Source organism: Procambarus clarkii, chromosome 24 (genome assembly GCF_040958095.1).
Source record: "Procambarus clarkii isolate CNS0578487 chromosome 24, FALCON_Pclarkii_2.0, whole genome shotgun sequence".
NCBI classification, from domain to species: Eukaryota; Metazoa; Arthropoda; class Malacostraca; order Decapoda; family Cambaridae; genus Procambarus; species Procambarus clarkii.
In genome coordinates this window covers 33,566,916-33,588,796 of record NC_091173.1, presented here as the reverse complement: position 1 = coordinate 33,588,796, position 21,881 = coordinate 33,566,916, and the positions used below count along the sequence as shown (strand labels likewise).

General features: G+C 45.8%; 1 protein-coding gene across 1 annotated transcript in view; it reads right to left on the bottom strand.

The window, feature by feature from the left end:
* The window catches only part of LOC123761864 (uncharacterized), a 416,218-nt gene that overhangs the window by 315,450 nt on the left and 78,887 nt on the right, over positions 1-21,881 (bottom strand). The window contains 1 exon segment of the mRNA XM_069330791.1: positions 242-339. Within this exon segment, the coding sequence (XP_069186892.1) occupies positions 242-339 (98 nt within the window).

Genomic DNA, 21,881 nt, shown 5'->3' with positions numbered 1-21,881 from the left:
CATTCACCTAATAATTACACTTATGTAATTATCAGGCAAATTACACTTCGGGTGATCACCCATGCAATAACATGCATGGCAAATTACACTTCGGGTGATCTGGTATACCCTGCTCTCTGCAACTGTGAAGGGCCCATAAATATTATAAGATCAATATATGTACAGTATATATGCAGCAATATATTTCCTTAATCAGTCAAGATTAAGAAAATCAATAAACTCTACTGATAGGTTTGCAAACCTAGTGAGATGAGAGGGTCTTGGTAGTCACTGCTGTTCTCAATTGCTGTGTTGATGAAAAAATCCGAGTCACTTGGGCCGACACGTGAACCGTAAGATCTGAAAAATGTGATATTTTGTTAGTTCCTTAAGTTCCTCTATACAGGATTGTGAAGAAAAGGTTTGCAAAATAACTATTTATGTTAATACTGTATATCATTAATATGTTAATAATGAATGAGTTACCTAATTACGTGTGTGCCTCATTTTCGAAGATGTTTAGATTTCCTTCTTGTTGTCCGTTTTGTTTCGCTTTCCCTTACCAATACTTGATTCGCAATTAGGGTGATACAGCATTCCCTGCTTTCTGCATCTCCATGAGGATAAGCTAAATTTTGGCCTCTGGTCCCCTACCTGTTGTTGATTCTGGGGATCAATGTTCCCATGGCCCAGTCTCTGACCAGGCCTCTTGGTTGGTAATCTAGTCAATCAGACTGTTTGGATACAGCTATTCACAACCTGATTGATCACATATCTTTTGAAGGTGTTCAAGTTATCTCTTGAATGCCATGTCAGCTAGTTATGCCCTTGTTACGGACCCGAGTCCAGCGTCGTAGCACGGAGCAGTGACGACAACGCCATCTGTGAGTGCGCTCCCGAAGCCCCCTCCAAAAGGACGACGCCATCTAGTGAGGACGGGATATATCGGCCACAGGTGCTGGATTCCCGTCTTAATCAGCTCATAACATAGCCGCTGCTGACCTCTGGTGAGGTGGCGCTTAGACAGCAATGCCATCTATGGAGCAGAGAGGTGGACAGTTTGTGTCTAAGCCTGTAAGCCTGTACATCTTTACCATTGTGATCATTGCTGTCTTATATGTGCTGTCAATCTGCTGTATGGTGTCTATTAATCTTGTTTTAAACTACTAATCAAGCTGTCAATGTAATCAATCAGAGCTTTAATATAACAATGTGCTTTAATATACTTACTAAGCTCTCTCATCTCATTTTTCTCTTCAAATGTATCTTTATCATTTATCAATTCTGATAGAAATTACCTACTTAAAATTATCTGCTAGATTAAGGACCTGCCCGAAACGCTGCGCGTACTAGTGGCTTTACAAGAATGTAAATACTGTACTATCCAATGTATTCTCACAAACCCAATGTACCTTCTTGTATATATATATAATAAATAAATAAATAAATAAATAAATAAGTAAGTGAGGTGCCCTAGAGCGTCCCTAGTACTAATGACGTGTCTGATTACAGAGTCGACCTGGGACTGCTGTATTGGACGATGGATCAGTCTACCCAAGGCAGCCAAGGTCTCTCCACGAGTTTGCTGAAGAAGCTGTGAGTCACCCCTGGACGAACACTGCTGAGAGTGTTAGCCTGCCTGTGACGTGGCAGTATCCGGAATCGCCTTATCCGGGGCTGGCTGGTGGGAGAGACTAGCCACTGTGGTGTTTAGAGAGGAGAGTGATCAGCGAGATCACACGAGGCTCCTGCCTAGGGCTCGCAACCCTAGTATCGGTCGTGAAGTGGCCTACACAGCGGAGCTGATCGAAACCTGCCAGCCTATAGGCTGGATTGTGGTTGAAGGTCCTCCACGACGGAGCACCCAGTGGGACTGTGATTTGGCTGGCCTGTGGCCAGGGTAGATTCACCGAGAGAAGCCAAGAGGATTCATCGTGGGCCACGGAGGAAGGAACCAGGGCTACTCAAAGTGCGCACCGTGGAGCATCCTGTGTCTTCAGAGGAAGACAACTCTGTATATTTTCGTGTAGTTATAACCCCCGTGTGACTGTTATATAATTTATTTATTTATGGTGGTGGTGACAATATATATATATAAATCAGAACATTTGTATCCCTCCCCCTTTAATTTAACTTGCGTTACGTAACACACCCCTTGAAAGCCACTACTAACTTGGGGCCGGATTCCCAAATTCTAATAACACCAGAAAAGAACCCGGTTATGCCCCAGTAGGGCCGTAACAGGAGTTATGTGTAAAGGGAGTGCTTTAAAGCCTTGGGCCCTTTATGCTGATGGAATTCTCTTTCGGCTTACCTAATGCACCTCTGCTTTTCAACAGGGCTACTCTGCACTTCCTGCCATGCTTTCTGATCTCACAAGGAGTTATTTCCATATGCAGATTTGGAACAAGTCTCTCTAATATCTTCCAGTAGGTTGATGACATATGACGAGTGTTATGGTATCGACACCATTGTCAGATGTGTGGAATGGCAATTTCAGCGCCATCTATGGGTCTGCACTCCAACTCCCCTAATATAGACCATCTGGTCACCACTTGGTCCGGGAGACATCTCCCGTCACGCAGGGTGCAGTCGCACCTCCACAGATCTCCAGTATCAGCTCTTGATACTGGTAATGGCTCAAAAGGGCCACCACTTACGGGCTATTCATGCCCGTGCCACCTCTTGGGTGGCTTAATCTTCACCAATCAATCCCCTAATATTGGGCGCTATGTAGATAACACCATCTGCTGGTGGTGACATGGTGACGTGGTGTCAGTGGAAGGCTCTAGTTTCCTGCCCCAGTCAGAAGAGGGGTCGATGTGGATGACCTCTGGTGGGTGGCGTATCAAGATGAGCACCATCTAGGTTGTGGCTACAAGTCACAATGTCAAGTTCCTGGTGAATGAGTGTTATCCTAGAGTCATCGAATTAATGTACTGTCCATCGAATTAATGATGTTTTATGTCTACAGAGGTGACATTTGGAGGCAATTGCACCAAGGAGGACAGTTCACCTCGGACAGTTCTGAACTCTTGGCTTTGTCTTGCGAGAGGACTAAGTGGCCGCCATCGGTCAAGAGCAGTATGTTTGCAGTCTGATGAATGCAGTGTTGTTTGGACCGGCATACCCAAGATTGGCCAGGAAGAGTTACACGATGACAGTGGTGCGTCTGTCGTGTAGTGCTGCTAGCAAGACACTAGAGGCTTCTGCCAGCGGTGTTAACAACCCCTGTATTTCATTGCTTGAGACCCCTATCAGCGTGTTGTTGAACCCCCTGCCAGTGTGTGTACCCGAAGAGTGGAAGTGGGGGTATTAGCACATCGTATATGAAGATACGGTGCGTGTGGATTGGCCCATGTAGAAGGTGAACCCACCGGTGTTTGGCAATAGGTGTGTACAATGCGTTCCTGGGAAGTGGATTCACTGGAATTGATGAACACTGTAAATGTTATGTGTCCTTTGTGAAAGACACTTTGTATATACGTATAGTAATAATGTAATATAATATATATAGTGGTGAAGGTGAATGTATTGGTGAAGGGAATTGTCTCTTGCTTATCCCCCCCCCCCCTTATTTATGCATTGCACTACTGCCTGATACAGCCAGGTTCTTGAAAGCTTACTACTGACTTAGGATCGGATATAGAAAAAGAGGTTATAACATCTTGAACCTAGTTACTGGCCCATAGTGGCCATAACAATGAGTGAGGTGTTAACCAGGGGGTTAGCAACAGGGAGCCACTGATGAAGCCATCCCCAAAATAACAGTGAAGCAAACACCATCAGCAGACTTCGCCTCATCCAAAAACAGAGCAGGTGTGAGTGGATTTAATAACCCTCCAGACATGATAGTTACCTTGAACAAATCCACAAAGGCCGTGATGAGGGTTCGTAACTTACTTATTGTAGAAATAACTACAATATGCACAGAAATCCCAATAGCATGATACATCAAATGAACAAATCCACTAGGGCCGTGATGAGGGTTTGAACTTACGCTCAGGATAATCCCAGACACGCCTTAGTCGACTATGCCATGGCATGGTTAAAAGAATTGCAATCGGGAGTGCTACTGCCCCAACCCGTTCTCGCAAATTTAATAAGTCAATATTGACTTATTAAATATGTGCATAGGTGACATACTTAATATAATAGTTTCCCTTGAAAAGCTTCATAGAAAACACCGACCTTATCTAACCTACTTAGTATGTTAAGATAAGCATCTTATTGCTTCGTAATTACAATTATTACCTAACCTATACCTATAATAGGTTAAGTAACAATTGTAATTACGAAGCTATAAGATGCTTATTTTAACATACTAAGTAGGTTAGGTAAGGTCGGTGTTTTCTATGAAGCTTTTCAAGGGAAACTATTATGTTTAGTATGTCACCTATGCACGCAACTAATAAGTCAATATTGACTTATTAAATTTGCGAGAACGGGTTGACTGCCCTCACACAGATCCCACAGCCAACAAACCGGGGTTTTATACAATTTTCCTATGCACCCGGGCTCTGTCAACCAAATGTTTTATTTGTTCATTTGATGAATCACGCTATTGTGATTTCTGTGTGTATTGAGGTAAGGGTGAAGAGGTAAAATATTTGGTTGACAGACCCTGGGTGCACGGGGGAATTGTGTAAAACCCCGGTCTGTGTCTTGGAGAGGCTGCGGGATTCATGTGAGGGCAGTACCCTGGAAACACAAACCGAAACTGTCTCTATTTTCCGCTTGTTACAACTTGTAATAAAGTTGTTACATCTTGGCTTAACGTGTTTATGACGTATTAGAACGTCGTTACAACTTGCTATATTGGTTGATATAACTGGTTAGGAGGTGTTAAAACTTGTTCGAACGTTGTACCAACGTCGTAGTTTCGGTGTGTGTTTGGTGGGATAACACTCCCGGTTGCAATTCATTTAACTATGTCATGGCATAGTCGACTAAGGCGCATCTGGGATCATCCCGGGCTTAAGTTCAAACCCTCTTCATGGCCCTTGTGGATTCGTTCATTTGATGTATCACACTATTATGATTTCTGTGTGTATTGTAGTTACCTTGTTTGGGCATGAGCCCACTCTGACTCGGGCACGAACCCTTTTTTTTGGACTCTGGGACCTTACTGGCCCACTCTTTGCAGTGGACTTGCAGCAGTAGTTTCTTTGCTTTGCGGCATATTTAATGTGTAGTCTTCCGGCAATTTTCCTCATGTTGTGCTTTGCGGCGTTTGTCAGATTTGCGGCGTGTATACCCCGGATATAAGTAGCATTTGACCATTCCCAAGGATGTCACCCACAACAGTTGAATACCGCCCAGGTTCCTAATCACTGCTAGGTGAACAGAGGAAACTGGTCTAAGTAGACTTCTATCTTGAGGTTATCTTGAGATGATTTCAGGGCTTTAGTGTCCCCGCGGCCCGGTCCTCGACCAGGCCTCCACCCCCCAGGAAGCAGCCCGTGACAGCTGACTAACACCCAGATACCTATTTTACTGCTAGGTAACAGGGGCATAAGGTGAAAGAAACTCTGCCCATTGTTTCTCGCCAGCGCCTGGGATCGAATCCAGGACCACAGGATCACAAGTCCAGCGTGCTGTCCACTCGGCCGACCGACTCCCCATATGGACTTGCCCATATATCTTGCCTTGCGTGTGTGAGTGTTCAGCTGGGTGGGTAGGTTTTAGTGAATATATATTCTCACCTATTTGCGCTTGTGGGGGTTGAGCTTTGGCTCTTTGGTCCTGCCTCTCAACTGTCAATCAACTGGTGTACAGATTCCTGAGCCTACTGGGCTCTATCATATCTAATTTGAAACTGTGTATGGAGTCAAACTCCACCACATCTCTGCCTAATGCATTCCATTTACTAACTACCGGAATATATATCACTTCCACTACACAATGGGGCATAACTGGCTGACAGGGAGCCGGTCGGCCGAGCGGACAGCACGCGGGACTTGTGATCCTGTGGTCCTGGGTTCGATCCCAGGCGCCGGCGAGAAACAATGGGCAGAGTTTCTTTCACCCTATGCCCCTGTTACCTAGCAGTAAAATAGGTACCTGGGTGTTAGTCAGCTGTCACGGGCTGCTTCCTGGGGGTGGAGGCCTGGTCGAGGACCGGGCCGCGGGGACACTAAAAAGCCCCGAAATCATCTCAAGATAACCTCAAGATAACCTGACCCCTCACAGTGTTCAAGAGAGAACTTGACAAGCACCTCCAAAGGATATCTGATCAACCAGGCTGTGACTCATACATCAGGCTGCGAGCAGCCGCATCCAACAGCCTGGTTGACCAATCCATCAACGAGGAGGTCTGGTCGACAACTGGGCCGTGGGGAAGCTAAGCCTAGAAAACATGTCAGGGCAAAGTGTGCGTGTGTGTGTGTGTGTGTGTGGGTGGAACCAAGAACATGTGAAATATGGTTAGCACTCATAGATGGAGTTCATTAACCTCTTAAACTGCTCTGGGCTAATTGGCCATCAACATCCACAGGCACAAAAAATATTATTTTGTCTTATAAAAGTGTTCATTTGTGTTCCATGATCACAGGAAAAAATAATAAAAAAATCTTATGTGGCATATTTTGGAGGCAATAGGGTGGGGAAGTCTGACAAAAAAAAAGAGGCGTTGACAGAGCAAGCAACGGAGGCAGTCTGCTTCGCCCCAGCTGTCAGGTGGAAGTTGCCACAAAGATATTATTACCTAATTACTTTATTTCAATGTTTCTGATTTATTTTTTCTAAGTTTTTTGCAGTAATATTATTTAATAGTATGTAGTGTGATATATTTATATAATGAAATGTGTGAATCGTCGCTATACTCAAAAGTATTGTGATCATATTAGTGATTGAATTATTATGTTCATAAAACAATACACAAATAGTTTTCCTGTTATTACACTATATATACATATTATAGCAGTATTTACATGTTTTATTCACCATAACTGTTCAACTAAGCTGGTATAGTGTCTAAAGAGAATCATAGCCACCCTTACACAGCATGACAAGTCATTCAGATAGTCACCTCCCTCACCAAAACTGCTTCTCCCAAAACTCCTTTTGCTGTTATTACACTATATATACACGTTATATACAAGTATCTACATTTGTGTTCATAGCGAACCAGTAAGCTGGTGTAGTGAGTGCAGACGTAACAGGTGGCCACAGAGATTCAGCAAACGATGCTACAGCCCCCCCCACCCTCAACATTACTCCTTTCACAGCACAGCGCAAATTATCACAACAATACTGCTATTATTAGAATCCTGGTCATTTTTATCACAGTCAGGGATCTTTTGTAATACTATCATCACTAAATAATAGCAGTTACATACGTTTTTGGGCGATGCTGTGATCACAAGTTAAACAGTGCTATGAGCTCATGATGCGTGCGCCAGCCTTGGTGGCCCACTCAGTACTGAGGCTTTCACATCTGGGAATGTTGTCCACAATGCGCCTCCGGGATCTTATATTTTTAGCGTATGATTCAAAACTCCTGCGACTACATGGAGTTCACATCAGCTTACTCAGGGTTCTTGTAAACAGACGCCATTTAAATAGAAAATCGTGGGCAACATTCCCAGGTGTGAGACCCTCAGTACTGAGTGAGCAACCAAGGCTGGTGCACGCAGCATGAGCTCACAGCACTGCTGTTCAGCTTGTGACCACAGCATCGCCTAATAATGTCAATATATATATTATATATATATATATATATATATATATATATATATATATATATATATATATATATATATATACAGTACAACCTCGATTCAACGTACTATATGGGACCACCCCCAGTTCGTTGGAGCGTTGGATTCGTTGCAAGAGGTGACCTTCAAGAGGCGTTTGCGTCAGTGTCTTTTTTTTTTTCTTGTACACAATAAAAATGCATTGTATCATATTACTTACTGTACCTATATTTTACTACTCTACTAAAAATACTGTAATTCATGTATTTACCTTATTGTTGTAGTTATGTCCATCTTGAAGTTTTGTGAAGTTGTGAATGCTCTACAGTAAATAGGTACTGCAGTGCATTAAGCCGTTAGCACTGTATTATTAAAAGTGGTTTTGCTGTATGTTGAGTACTACAATACAGTTCTTGAAAACTATTGTACATTAGAATTATTGCAACTTTAATTTTAACACTATGTACACACTTAAATTTAACACTTATTCTAATTGTTCACTTCACACACGATGTTTTTAGATGTTTGCATCAGCTTTGCTGGTGCTCGCTGCTGTGTTGGCTTCAGCTGCTTTTGTGCTGGTGCTGGGTACGGCTGTGCTGGTGCTGGGTACGGCTGTGCTGGTGCTGGGTACGGCTGTGCTGGTTCTGGGTACGGCTGTGCTGGTGCTGGGTACGGCTGTGCTGGTGCTGGGTACGGCTGTGCTGGTGCTGGGTACGGCTGTGCTGGTGCTGGGTACGGCTGTGCTGGTGCTGGGAACGGCTGTGCTGGTGCTGGGTACGGCTGTGCTGGTGCTGGGTACGGCTGTGCTGGTGCTGGGTACGGCTGTGCTGGTGCTGGGTACGGCTGTGCTGGTGCTGGGTACGGCTGTGCTGGTGCTGGGTACGGCTGTGCTGGTGCTGGGTACGGCTGTGCTGGTGCTGGGTACGGCTGTGCTGGTGCTGGGTACGGCTGTGCTGGTGCTGGGTACGGCTGTGCTGGTGCTGGGTACGGCTGTGCTGGTGCTGGGTACGGCTGTGCTGGTGCTGGGTACGGCTGTGCTGGTGCTGGGTACGGCTGTGCTGGTGCTGGGAACGGCTGTGCTGGTGCTGGGTACGGCTGTGCTGGTGCTGGGTACGGCTGTGCTGGTGCTGGGTACGGCTGTGCTGGTGCTGGGTACGGCTGTGCTGGTGCTGGGTACGGCTGTGCTGGTGCTGGGTACGGCTGTGCTGGTGCTGGGTACGGCTGTGCTGGTGCTGGGTACGGCTGTGCTGGTGCTGGGTACGGCTGTGCTGGTGCTGGGTACGGCTGTGCTGGTGCTGGGTACGGCTGTGCTGGTGCTGGGTACGGCTGTGCTGGTGCTGGGTACGGCTGTGCTGGTGCTGGGTACGGCTGTGCTGGTGCTGGGTACGGCTGTGCTGGTGCTGGGTACGGCTGTGCTGGTGCTGGGTACGGCTGTGCTGGTGCTGGGTACGGCTGTGCTGGTGCTGGGAACGGCTGTGCTGGTGCTGGGTACGGCTGTGCTGGTGCTGGGTACGGCTGTGCTGGTGCTGGGTACGGCTGTGCTGGTGCTGGGTACGGCTGTGCTGGTGCTGGGTACGGCTGTGCTGGTGCTGGGTACGGCTGTGCTGGTGCTGGGTACGGCTGTGCTGGTGCTGGGTACGGCTGTGCTGGTGCTGGGTACGGCTGTGCTGGTGCTGGGTACGGCTGTGCTGGTGCTGGGTACGGCTGTGCTGGTGCTGGGTACGGCTGTGCTGGTGCTGGGTACGGCTGTGCTGGTGCTGGTGCTGGGTACGGCTGTGCTGATTGATTTGCTACTAGTTCGTGAAAAATATTGACTCATTTTCATTTGTTTCCTTCTTTGTGTCATGTCGATGAGACAAATATCTTTCATCGTCCTTAGGTGTTGATAAAAGCCTGGTAGCTCTGGATTGTCAGTTTGTGAAACAATGTCAAGGAGTTTTTCAACATAGAACAATGCGTTAGCACACGTAGCAGATTGTAAACTGCTATCATTCTCATCCTCATCTTCCTTTCCGTCGTCGTCAACAGTGCCAGTAACATTTTGTATAATCTCATCATCTGTTAAATGACCATTGATTAAATGATTTATTAATTTTATTATTTCGAAGCCGTAGTCACTGAACTGTGGCGACGAATTGAAACGAGAAACGCATAGTGTGTACAGGGATTAGACCCGTCCACTCGCTCACGCTGGAGTTGTTCCAATAACAAATAATTTCTCAAATAGCAGATGTCTATCATATTACAGTATATTTTCGGTTTTATTTAGTTTAGTTTAATTAGGATAATAAAAAGCTATTAAAGCATTGGTTTTATAAATAATTTATTAGTCTGAAACTTTCAAAGTCATGGGTCACTGAACTATAACGACACAGACGAAGGAAAACCAAGTGAGGTTTACAGAACAGTATTCCCTTATCTGTCCACCCTCACTCACCTTGTTTTATCACAGAAAATGTCTATAAGGAGATTTTACGACATGTAGCTAGCTAATCACGCTTCAGCCTTTAAATTAATTTACAAAGATACGTCTGCCACAAATCAGTGGGAGGTTGGAAGGGCGGTGGGCAGGCAGAGCTTGTGAGGGAGAGGCAGGGAGGGAGGCAGGCACGGAGGGAGGCAGGCACGGAGGGAGGCAGGCATGGAGGGAGACAGGCACGGAGGGAGACAGGCAGAGCTTGGGAGGGAGGCAAGGGAAGGAGAGGATGTAGATGGATTGATGGTAGGATGGAGGGAGGGATGGAAGGATGGATGATTTGAGGGTGTGTGTGTGTGTATGGGCTGTAGGGGTGGGGGGGGGGTGTGTCGGTGGTGGTGAAGGGACCGACTCGCTGATAACCCTAACTCTGACCCAGTTAACTTTTTTTTTAACTTGATTTGTTTCTTCAATTCTGGATGGATGGAGGGAGAAAGGGGATGGAGGGAGGGGATGGATGGAGGGGATGGATGGATGGATGGATGGAGGGAGGGAGGGGATGGATGGATGGATGGAGGGGAAGGATGGATGGAAGGAGGGGGGGATGGATGGATGGATGGAGGGAGGGGATGGACGGATGGATGGAGGGAGGGGATGGATGGAGGGAGGGAGGGGATGGATGGATGGATGGAGGGAGGGGATGGATGGATGGAGGGAGGGGATGGATGGATGGAGGGAGGGGATGGATGGATGGATGGTGGGGATGGATGGAGGGGATGGATGGAGGGAGGGGATGGATGGATGGATGGAGGGAGGGAAGGGATGGATGGATGGATGGAGGGAGGGGGATGGATGGATGGATGGAGGGGATGGATGGATGGATGGAGGGAGGGGATGGATGGAGGGAGGGGATGGATGGATGGATGGAGGGGATGGATGGATGGAGGGGATGGATGGATGGATGGATGGATGGAGGGAATGGATGGAGGGAAGGAGGGGGATGGATGGATGGATGGGATGGATGGATGGATGGAGGGGATGGATGGATGGATGGAGGGGATGGATGGATGGAGGGGATGGATGGATGGATGGATGGAGGGAGGGAGGGGATGGATGGATGGATGGATGGAGGGAGGGGATGGATGGATGGATGGGAGGGAGGGAATGGATGGATGGATGGATGGATGGGATGGATGGATGGATGGAGGGAGGGGATGGATGGAGGGAGGGAATGGATGGATGGATGGAGAGGATGGATGGATGGATGGATGGATGGATGGATGGATGGGAGGGGGTGGATGGATGGATGGAGGGAAGGAGGGGGATGGATGGATGGATGGGATGGATGGAGGGAGGGGATGGATGGATGGATGGATGGAGGGAGGGAGAGGATGGATGGATGGATGGAGGGAGGGAGGGGGATGGATGGATGGATGGACGGAGGGAGGGGATGGATGGAGGGAGGGGATGGATGGATGGATGGAGGGGATGGATGGATGGATGGATGGAGGGAGGGAGGGAGGGGATGGATGGATGGAGGGAGGGAGGGGATGGATGGATGGAGGGAGGGGATGGATGGATGGAGGGAGGGAGGGGATGGATGGATGGAGGGAGGGGATGGATGGATGGATGGAGGGAGGGAGGGAGGGGATGGATGGATGGAGAGAGAGAGAGAGAGAGAGAGAGAGAGAGAGAGAGAGAGAGAGAGAGAGAGAGAGAGAGAGAGAGAGAGAGAGAGAGAGAGAGAGAGAGAGAGAGAGAGAGGGCGGGATGAAACAAGCATGGTGTGTGTACAGGGATTAGACCCGTCCACTCACGCTAGAGTTGTTCCAATAACATACAGTAATTTCTCAAAGAGCAGATGTCTATCATGTTACAGCATATTTTCGGTTTTATTTAGTTTAGTTTAATTAGGATAATAAAAAGCTATTAAAACACTGGTTTTAGAAATTATTAATTAATATGAAACTTTCAAAAGTCATGGGTCACTGAACTATGACGACACACAGACGAAAGTGAGTGAAACCTCACTGTAAAGTGAGGTTTACAGTATAGTATTCTCTTATCTGTCCACCCTCACTCATCTTGTTTCATCACAGAAAATGTCTATAAGGAGATTTTACCACATGTAGCTAGGTAATCACGCTTCATCCTTTAAATTAATGTACAAAGATACGTGTGCCCCAAATCAGTGAACGAAAATCATGGAAACTCAGTTGTTCACTTGTGTGGATCACTGGCTGGTGTTTGTGTGGACCATTTTGGCTGGTGTTTGTGTGGACCATTTTGGCTGGTGTTTGGTTCATATGGTTCACTTGTGTGATCCAACTTCTTATGAAGGAATTATTAATTGTAATCTGTGATAGAATGAGAAAGTTTTCCACCACTCTGTGAACTCTGTCCCAAAATCGTAAGCTTGTGGACCACTTGTGGTCTACATGTGTGGTCCATTTGCGTGGTCCACTTGTGTGATCCACTTGTGTGATCCAACTTGTCATATGAGAGAATTATTAATTGTAATCTGTTATAGAATGGGAAAGTTTTCCACCAGTCTGTGAACTCTGTCTGGACATCGTAAGCAAATCCGAACATCCCTCGCTTCGGCGAACCATTGTTCGTCGAACCGGGTGAGTAAATTCGGCCTGAAAAGTGTGCGAACTAGTCGGAGATTCGTTGAATCGGGGTACGTTGAATCGAGGTTGTACTGTATATATATATATATATATATATATATATATATATATATATATATATATATATATATATATATATATATATATTATATATATTATATATATATATTATATATATATATTATATATATATATATATATATATATATATATATATATATATATATATTGAAATGTGTGGAATCATCGCTATACTCAAAAGTACTGTGATCATATTAGTGACTGAATCATTATGTTCAAACAACAATACACAAATAGTATATATATATATAAATATATATATATATATATATATATATATATATATATATATATATATATATATATATATATATATATATATATTAGTATATTTTGATAGCAGTCTTTCTTGTAAACATATATTATTAAATATAACCGAAAAAGTAAGATTAATAATTTTAACACGAATTTTCTCAATACTGTCTCCACTCGATCATCCGGACTATATGGGAAGGACCCCCAGCCGGATTATCACATTTTTCGGATAATGGTACTTTTTCACCTACGAGTCCAAAAGTGACCATTTCCAACTATTTTTATACTACAAACAACATAATTTGAATTGCCTTGCCACATACAATTATTAAATATTCAACTAGAAACCTCAACTTACCTTGTTGGTGTTCGTCTTCTTGATTGATGCCACACATCTTGAAGTTAAAAATTCTTAACAATTTACGTAACCTATACTAACACAACACTAAAATTAACACTTAAATTACTGTACAGTTCATTAAGCTAAGTTAGTTTTGACTGCCAGCTGCTGAAGCCTCACTGGTTGAGGGCATTTGGGTTGCCTGTGAGGCCTCACTTGTTGAAGGTGCTTGCTTGCACCTCACTTGTTGAAGCGCTTGCATGCCCTCACTTGTTGAAGGCGCTTGGCTTGCCTGTGACGCCTCATTTGTTAAAGGCGCTTGCTTGCGCCTCACTTGTTGAAAGCGCTTGGCTTGCCTGTGGCGCCTCACTTGTTGAAAGCGCTTGGCTTGCCTATAATGCCTCACTTGTTGAAGGAGCTTGGCTTGCCTGTGGCGCCTCACTTGTTGAAGGCGCTTGGCTGCCTGTGACGCCTCACTGTTTGAACAACACGTAACTTGTCTTTAATTGCTAGGACAATCTTCTTCCTCTTAACACTTCCAGAACGATTGATGCTGCTACCAGACATATTCTTGGCCAAAAATGTTCAAAATTACTATGAAAATTAAGAAAGTTATTTAAAAAAATATTTCACTAATGGCGCAACACTGTGAGGCCGCACTGGTTGAGGCGTATAACTGTGACTTGTCTTTAATTGTTAGGACAACTTTCTTCCTCTTAAAACCTCCAGAACGATTGATGCTGCTACCAGACATAGTCTTGGCCAAAAATGTTCAAAGTTACTATGAAAATAAAAAAGTTATTTAAAAAAATATTTCACTAATGGCGCAGCACTGTGTATAACACGAGGGACGGACGCACATGGGTTGACCAGTGTTGGACAGGTCCACTTGGGGCAGCCATAGCGCATTATGTAGGCCGCCAGGAGGAAAAAAATTCACAATATTTTTTAAGGAAACTTCAGCCTGTGCACAATGCTTTTAGGAAACTTATTTATTTGTTATTACATAATTACTAGTAGTTATTTTATTTGTTTTTGGCTATGATTAATTGTTCTAAAATTAATGGTAATTCCTGTACCCAGGTAGTCCCTCCTGACGCACCCCTCCCACCCTCCCAACACCACCCACCCACCCCACCCCCACCTACACCACGCGCCTCGAGTCTCGGGCAGACGGGATTAATACCGTATGGCCTGCCTCATGTTTTCATATACGGACAAAGGCACGATTATCTGGGGGACTGACCGGATAGTGTAATTTCTGCAGAAAACCTGCTTTAATCCGGTCCCTGTGGCTATTTTGGCCGGATATTATGATAACTTTATCCGTTCACGATTTTGGCCGTATAAGGGCGTTTTTCGGATGTTCGAATCCCGAATAATCGCGGGGTTACAGTATTTCTTATGTTTCTTTTCACTGTCGATGGTAATTGAAAAATCAATTCTCCAAAATTCATTTTTATTTCTAGTCTGACGTGACACTTGAACGCGTTTCGTAATAACTTATTACATTTTCAAAGACTTTAGTTTACACACACACAACTATAACCTGCAAACACTAAACAGAGTTCTACTACGCTATCATTTAAGCAGCTTTCATCTTATATACCCGCATTTGGGTGAGGTGATATGTTACAACAGTTTTGGATGAGGTGAACAAAACTTTCAACACAAGATAGAGCAAACTTTCAACACAAGACAGAACACGGTGCAATGGGTATAAATTGGGTATATTGAAGGGAAGAATGGAAGTAACTGCAAAGGGCCTATTGGCCCATATTTCTTGATGCTTCTATATTGGTGCGGAGTCTTAAGTGGGTAGAATATAGTAGTGCATTAATTGGCTGTTAATTGCTGGTGATGACTTCTTGATATGTAGTGCCTCGCAGATGTCAAGCTGTCTGCTATCGCTGTATCCATCAATGATTTCTGTGTTGTTTGTTAGGACTTCTCTGGTGATGGTCTGGTTGTGAGAAGAGATTATATTTTCCTTAATGGAGCCCTGTTGCTTATGCATCGTTAATCTCCTGGAAAGAGATGTTGTTGTCTTGCCTATATACTGAGTTCTTTGAGGCTTACAGTCCCCAAGTGGGCATTTGAAGGCATAAACGACGTTGGTCTCTTTTAAAGCATTCTGCTTTGTGTCTGGAGAGTTTCTCATGAGTAGGTTGGCCGTTTTTTTGGTTTTATAGTAAATCGTCAATTGTATCTTCTGATTTTTGTCTGTTGGGATAACGTTCCTATTAACAATATCTTTCAGGACCCTTTCCTCCGTTTTATGAGCTGTGGAAAAAAAGTTCCTGTAAAATAGTCTAATAGGGGGGTTACAGGTGTTGTGTTATTTGTCTCTTCAGAGGTTGCATGGCGTTTCACCTTCCTTCTTATGTCTTCATCATAAGAAGGAGAAACCATTGGAGAAGCCGTTGTTGACTAGGATCTGCCTTACCCTACAGAGTTCTTCATCGACTTGCTTCCATCCTGAGCTGTGGCTGAGAGCACGGTCGACATAAGCTTTAACAACACTCCTCTTGTACCTGTCTGGGCAGTCACTGTTGGCATTGAGGCACAATCCTATGTTTGTTTCCTTAGTGTAGACTGCAGTGTGGAAACCTCCGCTCCTTTCCATGACTGTTACATCTAGAAGGGGCAGCTTCCCATCCTTCTCCATCTCGTAAGTGAAACGCAACATAGAATTCTGCTCAAATGTCTCTTTCAGCTCCTGCAGATGTTTGACATCAGGTACCTGTGTAAAAATGTTGTCAACATACCTGCAGTATATGGCCGGTTTCAAGTTCATGTCGACTAAGACCTTCTGTTCAATGGTACCCATGTAGAAGTTCGCAAACAGGACACCTAGGGAAGAACCCATGGCGACCCCATCTACTTGCTTATTCATGTGCCCATCCGGGCTCAAGAAGGGTGCCTCTTTAGTACAAGCTTGAAGTAGTTTCCTTAGAATGTTTTCTGGTATGTCAAGAGGAGTACAGGCTGGATCACGATACACTTTGTCCGCTATCATCCCGATTTTACATCCACATGTACGCTGGTAAACAGTGATTCTACGTCCAACGAGGCTCTTATTCCTGCGGCTCCTGTTCCCCGCAGTAAGTCAACAAATTCCTTTGGAGACTTCAGGCTGAAGGCGTAAGGGACATAAGGGGTCAGCAAGCCGTTGAGCCACTTTGCCAGTCTGTGCGTGGGTGTGGGTATCTGGCTGATGATTGGCCGAAGTGGGTTTCCACGCTTGTGTGTCTTGACATTTCCATACATATACCCAGGTTTGTATTCCCCAATAATCTTTGGCAGGTAGAGTCCGGATTTCTTGGCGTTCACAGTTTCGATCAATCTGTTAACCTTTGCTTTCAATTCGGCTGTAGTGTCCTTCGTTACCCTTTGGAATTTAGTTTGGTCAGAGAGTATGAGTTCATTTTCGCCAAATATTCGTCTTTTTTAAGAATGACGTATAATAGCGACTTGTCACCTCTCCTGATGACTATCTCCTTGTTCTCACGAAGGCTCTTAGCTGCCGCTTTGAGCTCGGGGGACAGTATGGTGCTTCTGTAGTTGCCTCGAATCTTTCCTCCTTCTGCAATAAGTTTTGCTTGTAAGGTATCTTTTGTGGTGACCTTCTTTTGTGTCTCAAGGTCGAATATGTCATCCAACAGGATCTCCAACTCCACTTTCCGGGCCATCTCACTTGGTCTGGACGTAACGTGACAGTTTATACCCAGATTTAGGAGAGTGATTTGGTCCTCAGTAAGGTTGATTCTAGCAAGGTTCAGGAAACCGTCTCTTGATCGTGGAATCACCATAGGTCCTCCATATAATGTTGTGAGTTTCTTGATTATCCTGGTTTCGGTGCTGAGGTGATGTCGATCTGTGAGGATGTCAAAGTGTTGCTCGATACGAGTACGGAGGTTTTCGTCGATGTTGCTGTTTCTCCATTGGTTTGTAGCATGAAGTAGTTGTGTTTTGTTGTCTTTGATTTCATTTTCTGCCTTGTGTATCTGATTTCGAATCAGATCTTGGCGATATTTTATCGTGAAGGCTTGATTCCTTGCTGCTGGGTCGTGTGTTTTAATATTAGTATATTTTGGTAGCAGTCTTTCTTGTAAACATATATTATTAAATATGACCGAAAAGGTAAGATTAATAATTCTAAAACGAATTTTCTCAATATTTCTTATGTTTCTTTTCACTGTCGATGGTAATTGAAAAATCAATTTTCCAAAATTCGCTTTCGCTTTGATGTCCATAGGGAATGGAAAGGATGGGGAAGGTAGAGGGATGGGGAGATGAAATTCAGGAAGAGGATGCGGGTGTAGAGAGAGAGGAGGTTTGAAAGTTCGGTGGCCTGTCCACCATGGGTTGACATTTTTGTATGTGTTGTATGTTTGCGTATGTGTTATGTTGGGTTGTCAGTACATTGGCTGGGGGGGGGGGCTAGTGTTTGTGACCTTGTTGGTGTCCTAAAGCACTAGAGCCGATGGAGTTGGCTGAAGGAGGCTAATCTTAGAAACATCAGGGTAGTTACACTTCTGATGCCACGACAAATGGTTTTTTGGTTTTGTATTTTTTGTAGGTGTTTTATTTATTTATTTTTTTTATTTTTTATTTTTTTTTTTTTATTTATTTATTTTTTTATTTTTTTTCTTCTTTATTCTTCATTTGGTGTAGATCGGGTCCGGGATGGGCCACTCATCTGGGTCGTCTGGCAGGCCGCTTAGTATTTGAGGTCTTGGGAAGGCCTCATCATGGATGTGTCTGATCACTTTTTGTTGGAGAGTGATTCTTCTGGTTCTGTGTGGTGGTTCGTGGATCTCGTAGTCGCTGGTGGTGTTTTCTGCTACGTAGGGATCTTCGGGGTCTGGGACATACATGTTCTTCATGCTGTACAGCTGTCTTCTGGCCAGGTAGCTGAGCCTGATGTTCATTGGCTTCATGTTGAGCGTCTCATGGATTTGGTCAGTTCTTACCCTGTCCCTCAGAGTCAGGCCCTCCGCAAAGCGAAGTGCTTTGTTTTGTACTCGTTGGATCTTCAGCATGTTGGATTTGTTGGTGAGGTTCAGGGGAACGTAAGGGTATTCCAAGCTAGGCCTTATGATCATTCTGTACAGGTGGAGCTTGATGTGGGATGGGGCTTGCTTGAAACGGAAGAGCCTCGCCAGTGAGCCCCGGGCCATCGCTGTCTTCTGGGATACGTATTGGGAGGAGTTGAGTAGCCTGTTGAAGTTGTAACCGAGCACTGTGTTGGAGTTTGAGATGGCTATGGGTTCACCCCTGATTCTTATTCCCCCCTCATATTCGATTGAGAAGGCCATACAGCCGACAGTGCTTAATTGGATTTTTTTCTGGGTTAGTGGTGATCCTCCATTTCCTTTCCCAGTTAGCAGTCCTGGCTAGTTCTATGTTTGCCTTACGGGTTACAGTTGCATGCTTGGCCGCTTGGCTGCTAGGGTTAGATGTTATTACGTGTGTTACGTCGTCCGCAAATTGCACGATAATGGTGTCCCTATACTCTGGTTGGGGCAGGTCGTTTACAAAGATGTTGAAGAGAACTGGGCTCAAGCATGATCCTTGGGGGACTCCAGCTGTTAGGGTGAAGGCTGCGGCCTCTTTTGCCTTGAAGCTGGGGGTAACTTGCCTATTCTTAAGGAAATTTCTGATCAGCCTGAGGAGGGTCCAGTTTTGCGCTGGTAAGTCTGCTAATTTGTACACAAGACCATCGTGCCACAGGCTGTCGAAGGCCTTGTGTACGTCCCTCGTCGCAATCAAAGCTACCTGTTTTTGCTTGCGAATTGAGCTTATGGTGTCGTAGATGATGTTTATTGCGTGCTGGGTTGATCTATGTGCTCGAAAGCCAAACTGCTTTTCTGTGAAGAGGTTGTTGTACTCCATGTAGTAGTTAAGACGGTTTGACATGATTTTTTCAAAGCACTTGCCTATTGTGTCTAAGAGGGAGATTGGACGGTAGTTGCCAGGTTGGTGGGGGTCTTTCTTGGGTTTGGGGATGAATATCATCTTGGCTGACTTGAATGCTACAGGAATGTGACCCGATGCCAGCATAGCGTTGAATAGGTTGAGTATGGATTGCAGAAGATTGCCTGGTAGAAAATTGATCTGCAGCGCTTTGATCCCTGATGGTCCTGGGGCCTTATCTCTGGTGCTTTTGATGACTCCTCTCATCTCTAACATAGTTATGGGTCTTGTTAGAGGGTGGTCGTCTTCTAGGGTTGTCAGGTCAATCAGAGGGGTGCTGTTAAGGGGGGCGGCATTTTCTGTTGTCCATTGGTTGACACGTTCAAAGTGAGTGTTGTTGAAGGCTCTGCTGTTTGAAGCTGTGAGCGTCTTTTTCCAAACTGCGCCCATGAGGTCAGCCTGATCCTGCGGGTCTTCTATTTTTTCTTGTTGCTCCTCTTCATCTTCGTCAAGGAATGTGTGTACAAGGTGGGTGAGGCTGGGGTTAACCGATCCCAGGAGCTGTCTGATCTTGCGCCAGAAAGCTCCCGGCTCCCTTTTGTACTGGTTGGCCTGCCTCACAAGGGTTCCCCAAATGTGGCTCTTGTGAGTCAGCGTTAGGTCTATGGTTTCCCTTCAGAGTGTTTGTAGGGTCAACGCTGGTGGCTGGCCAGTTTGGTAGTGGCTTTGGTAAGCTCGCTGGTACTCATTCATTTTGCCTCTGATTTCTCGGGTCGGTTTATATTGGTGGTAAGTCCTTGTGGTGGATATTTCACAAGTGGCCTCAGTTGCGAGCTGGATGTGGCTGTGGATGGTGTCTACTACTTGGTCGATTGTTTGGGTTGGGAGGTTGTCGAACTCAATGATGGGGTCGTCAGCAAGGAAGGTGTCATATTCCCGGGCACGTATGGTTTCCAGTCTGGGCCTGGGAGGGGCCACATACCTGAAGGGGGTTGCTTGGAGGGTTGTGACCACAGGGATGTGGTTCGACCCCACGTTCTTGCCTGGGGTTACTCTGCAGTGGAACAGGTCACAATCCCTGTTGGTCAGCACTATGTCAGGGGTGCCCCTCTGATTGCCCGCAAAGAACGTCTTAAAGTGGGGGCCTTGGAAGGAGAGGTCCCGGTTTGCATTAAGTTGAAGAGCTGCCTGCCCTTGAGGTCTGGCCTGGCAGGAGCGTTGAATAAGGCCTGATGGTGTGCATTCATGTCTCCTGCGATGATAGTAGGGAGGTTCCTGTCAAGTAGCCTGTTCAGAGGGATGGAGGGGAGGTAGGCCAGTCTAGGTGGCAGATATGCGGTGCAGACGATGAGTGGGCCGTGTGACGTGGTGAGTTCAATTGCAAGAAAGTGGTCATCTTCTATGAGGATGGGGCGGTACGAGAGCCCCCTTCTTATTAGAATTGCCACCCCACTGTACATCCCCCTGTTGACTTCCCTGGTGGAATAGCCCCAAATGGAGATGTGCTGGTCCTGTCTAACCGCTGTTTCATTGAGTAAGATAATATCTGGGTTAAGTCTGGCTACCTCCAGAGTGAGGAGGTATCTGTTGTTGAAGTAATGTCTGATGTTCACCTGAAGGATTGTGATCCCTCATTATTGGCTATGAGACGGAAGTGTTTGTTTGGCTCTAGCGCCAGTGTTATTACATTCGGTTTGGCCGCTTCTATTTGTGGAGGTGGAGGGTAAATCTATTGAGCCAGGTAACTTGTTCCTGGTTCCGGCAGGGGATTGGTTGGGGTTTCCCATACAGTTGCTGTGCCATTGAGGGGTCTTCGGTGTCACTGCTGTTCATGATGTCCACATCCGTGGTGCTAGAGTCGCTCTCTGGTGGAGAGTTAGGGGGGTTGCTTGCCCTTGCTCTGTCCTCAGGGGATGGGCTTCAGCTGTGAGTGTTGGTCCTAGGCCTCTTGGAACAGCAGTTGTGTGGAATTTATTGTTGTGGGGCTGCGGTTTGAGAAGCGCCATTTCCTAGGGCCCCGGATGGGGTTCCGGATGGCAAGGGAGTCTGTGAGAGCTTTGAGGAAAATCCCTTGTGGGATTGTTTCAGGAAGGGTGGACATAGGTGTTTGCCAGATTGTCGGGGTGGAGGGGCCGGGGTTGTTCTGGGAGTTTGGAGTCTCCTGGGCGTTGGTTGAGGCCTGGGGCCGAGGAGCACTAGGGTTGGGGTTGTTGGGTTGTGCTTGGGCCTGGCCGGCGGTTGTTGTGATGTTAGGAGTCAAGTAGGCAAGCGAGTCCTCGGACATATGGACAGGGGGCAGGCCATTGTCTTTCCTAAGTGAGTTCCAGAAACCTAGCAGCTTTACTGGGTTGTCTGGAAATTGGATTTGTGCAAATGTTAGGAGTTCGGCCCCTAAGCTGGACTTAGGATCGGGGTTTGGTGCAAGAGAGTTAGGTGTTGGGGCCTGTTGTGTATGGTTCTGGGTTTGCTCTGGTATAACCGTGGGGTTGTGGGGATGTTGGGTGCTTTGGTGTCCCCCTTGGGCGACCGACTGGGCCTGTTGTTGGTTAGGGATG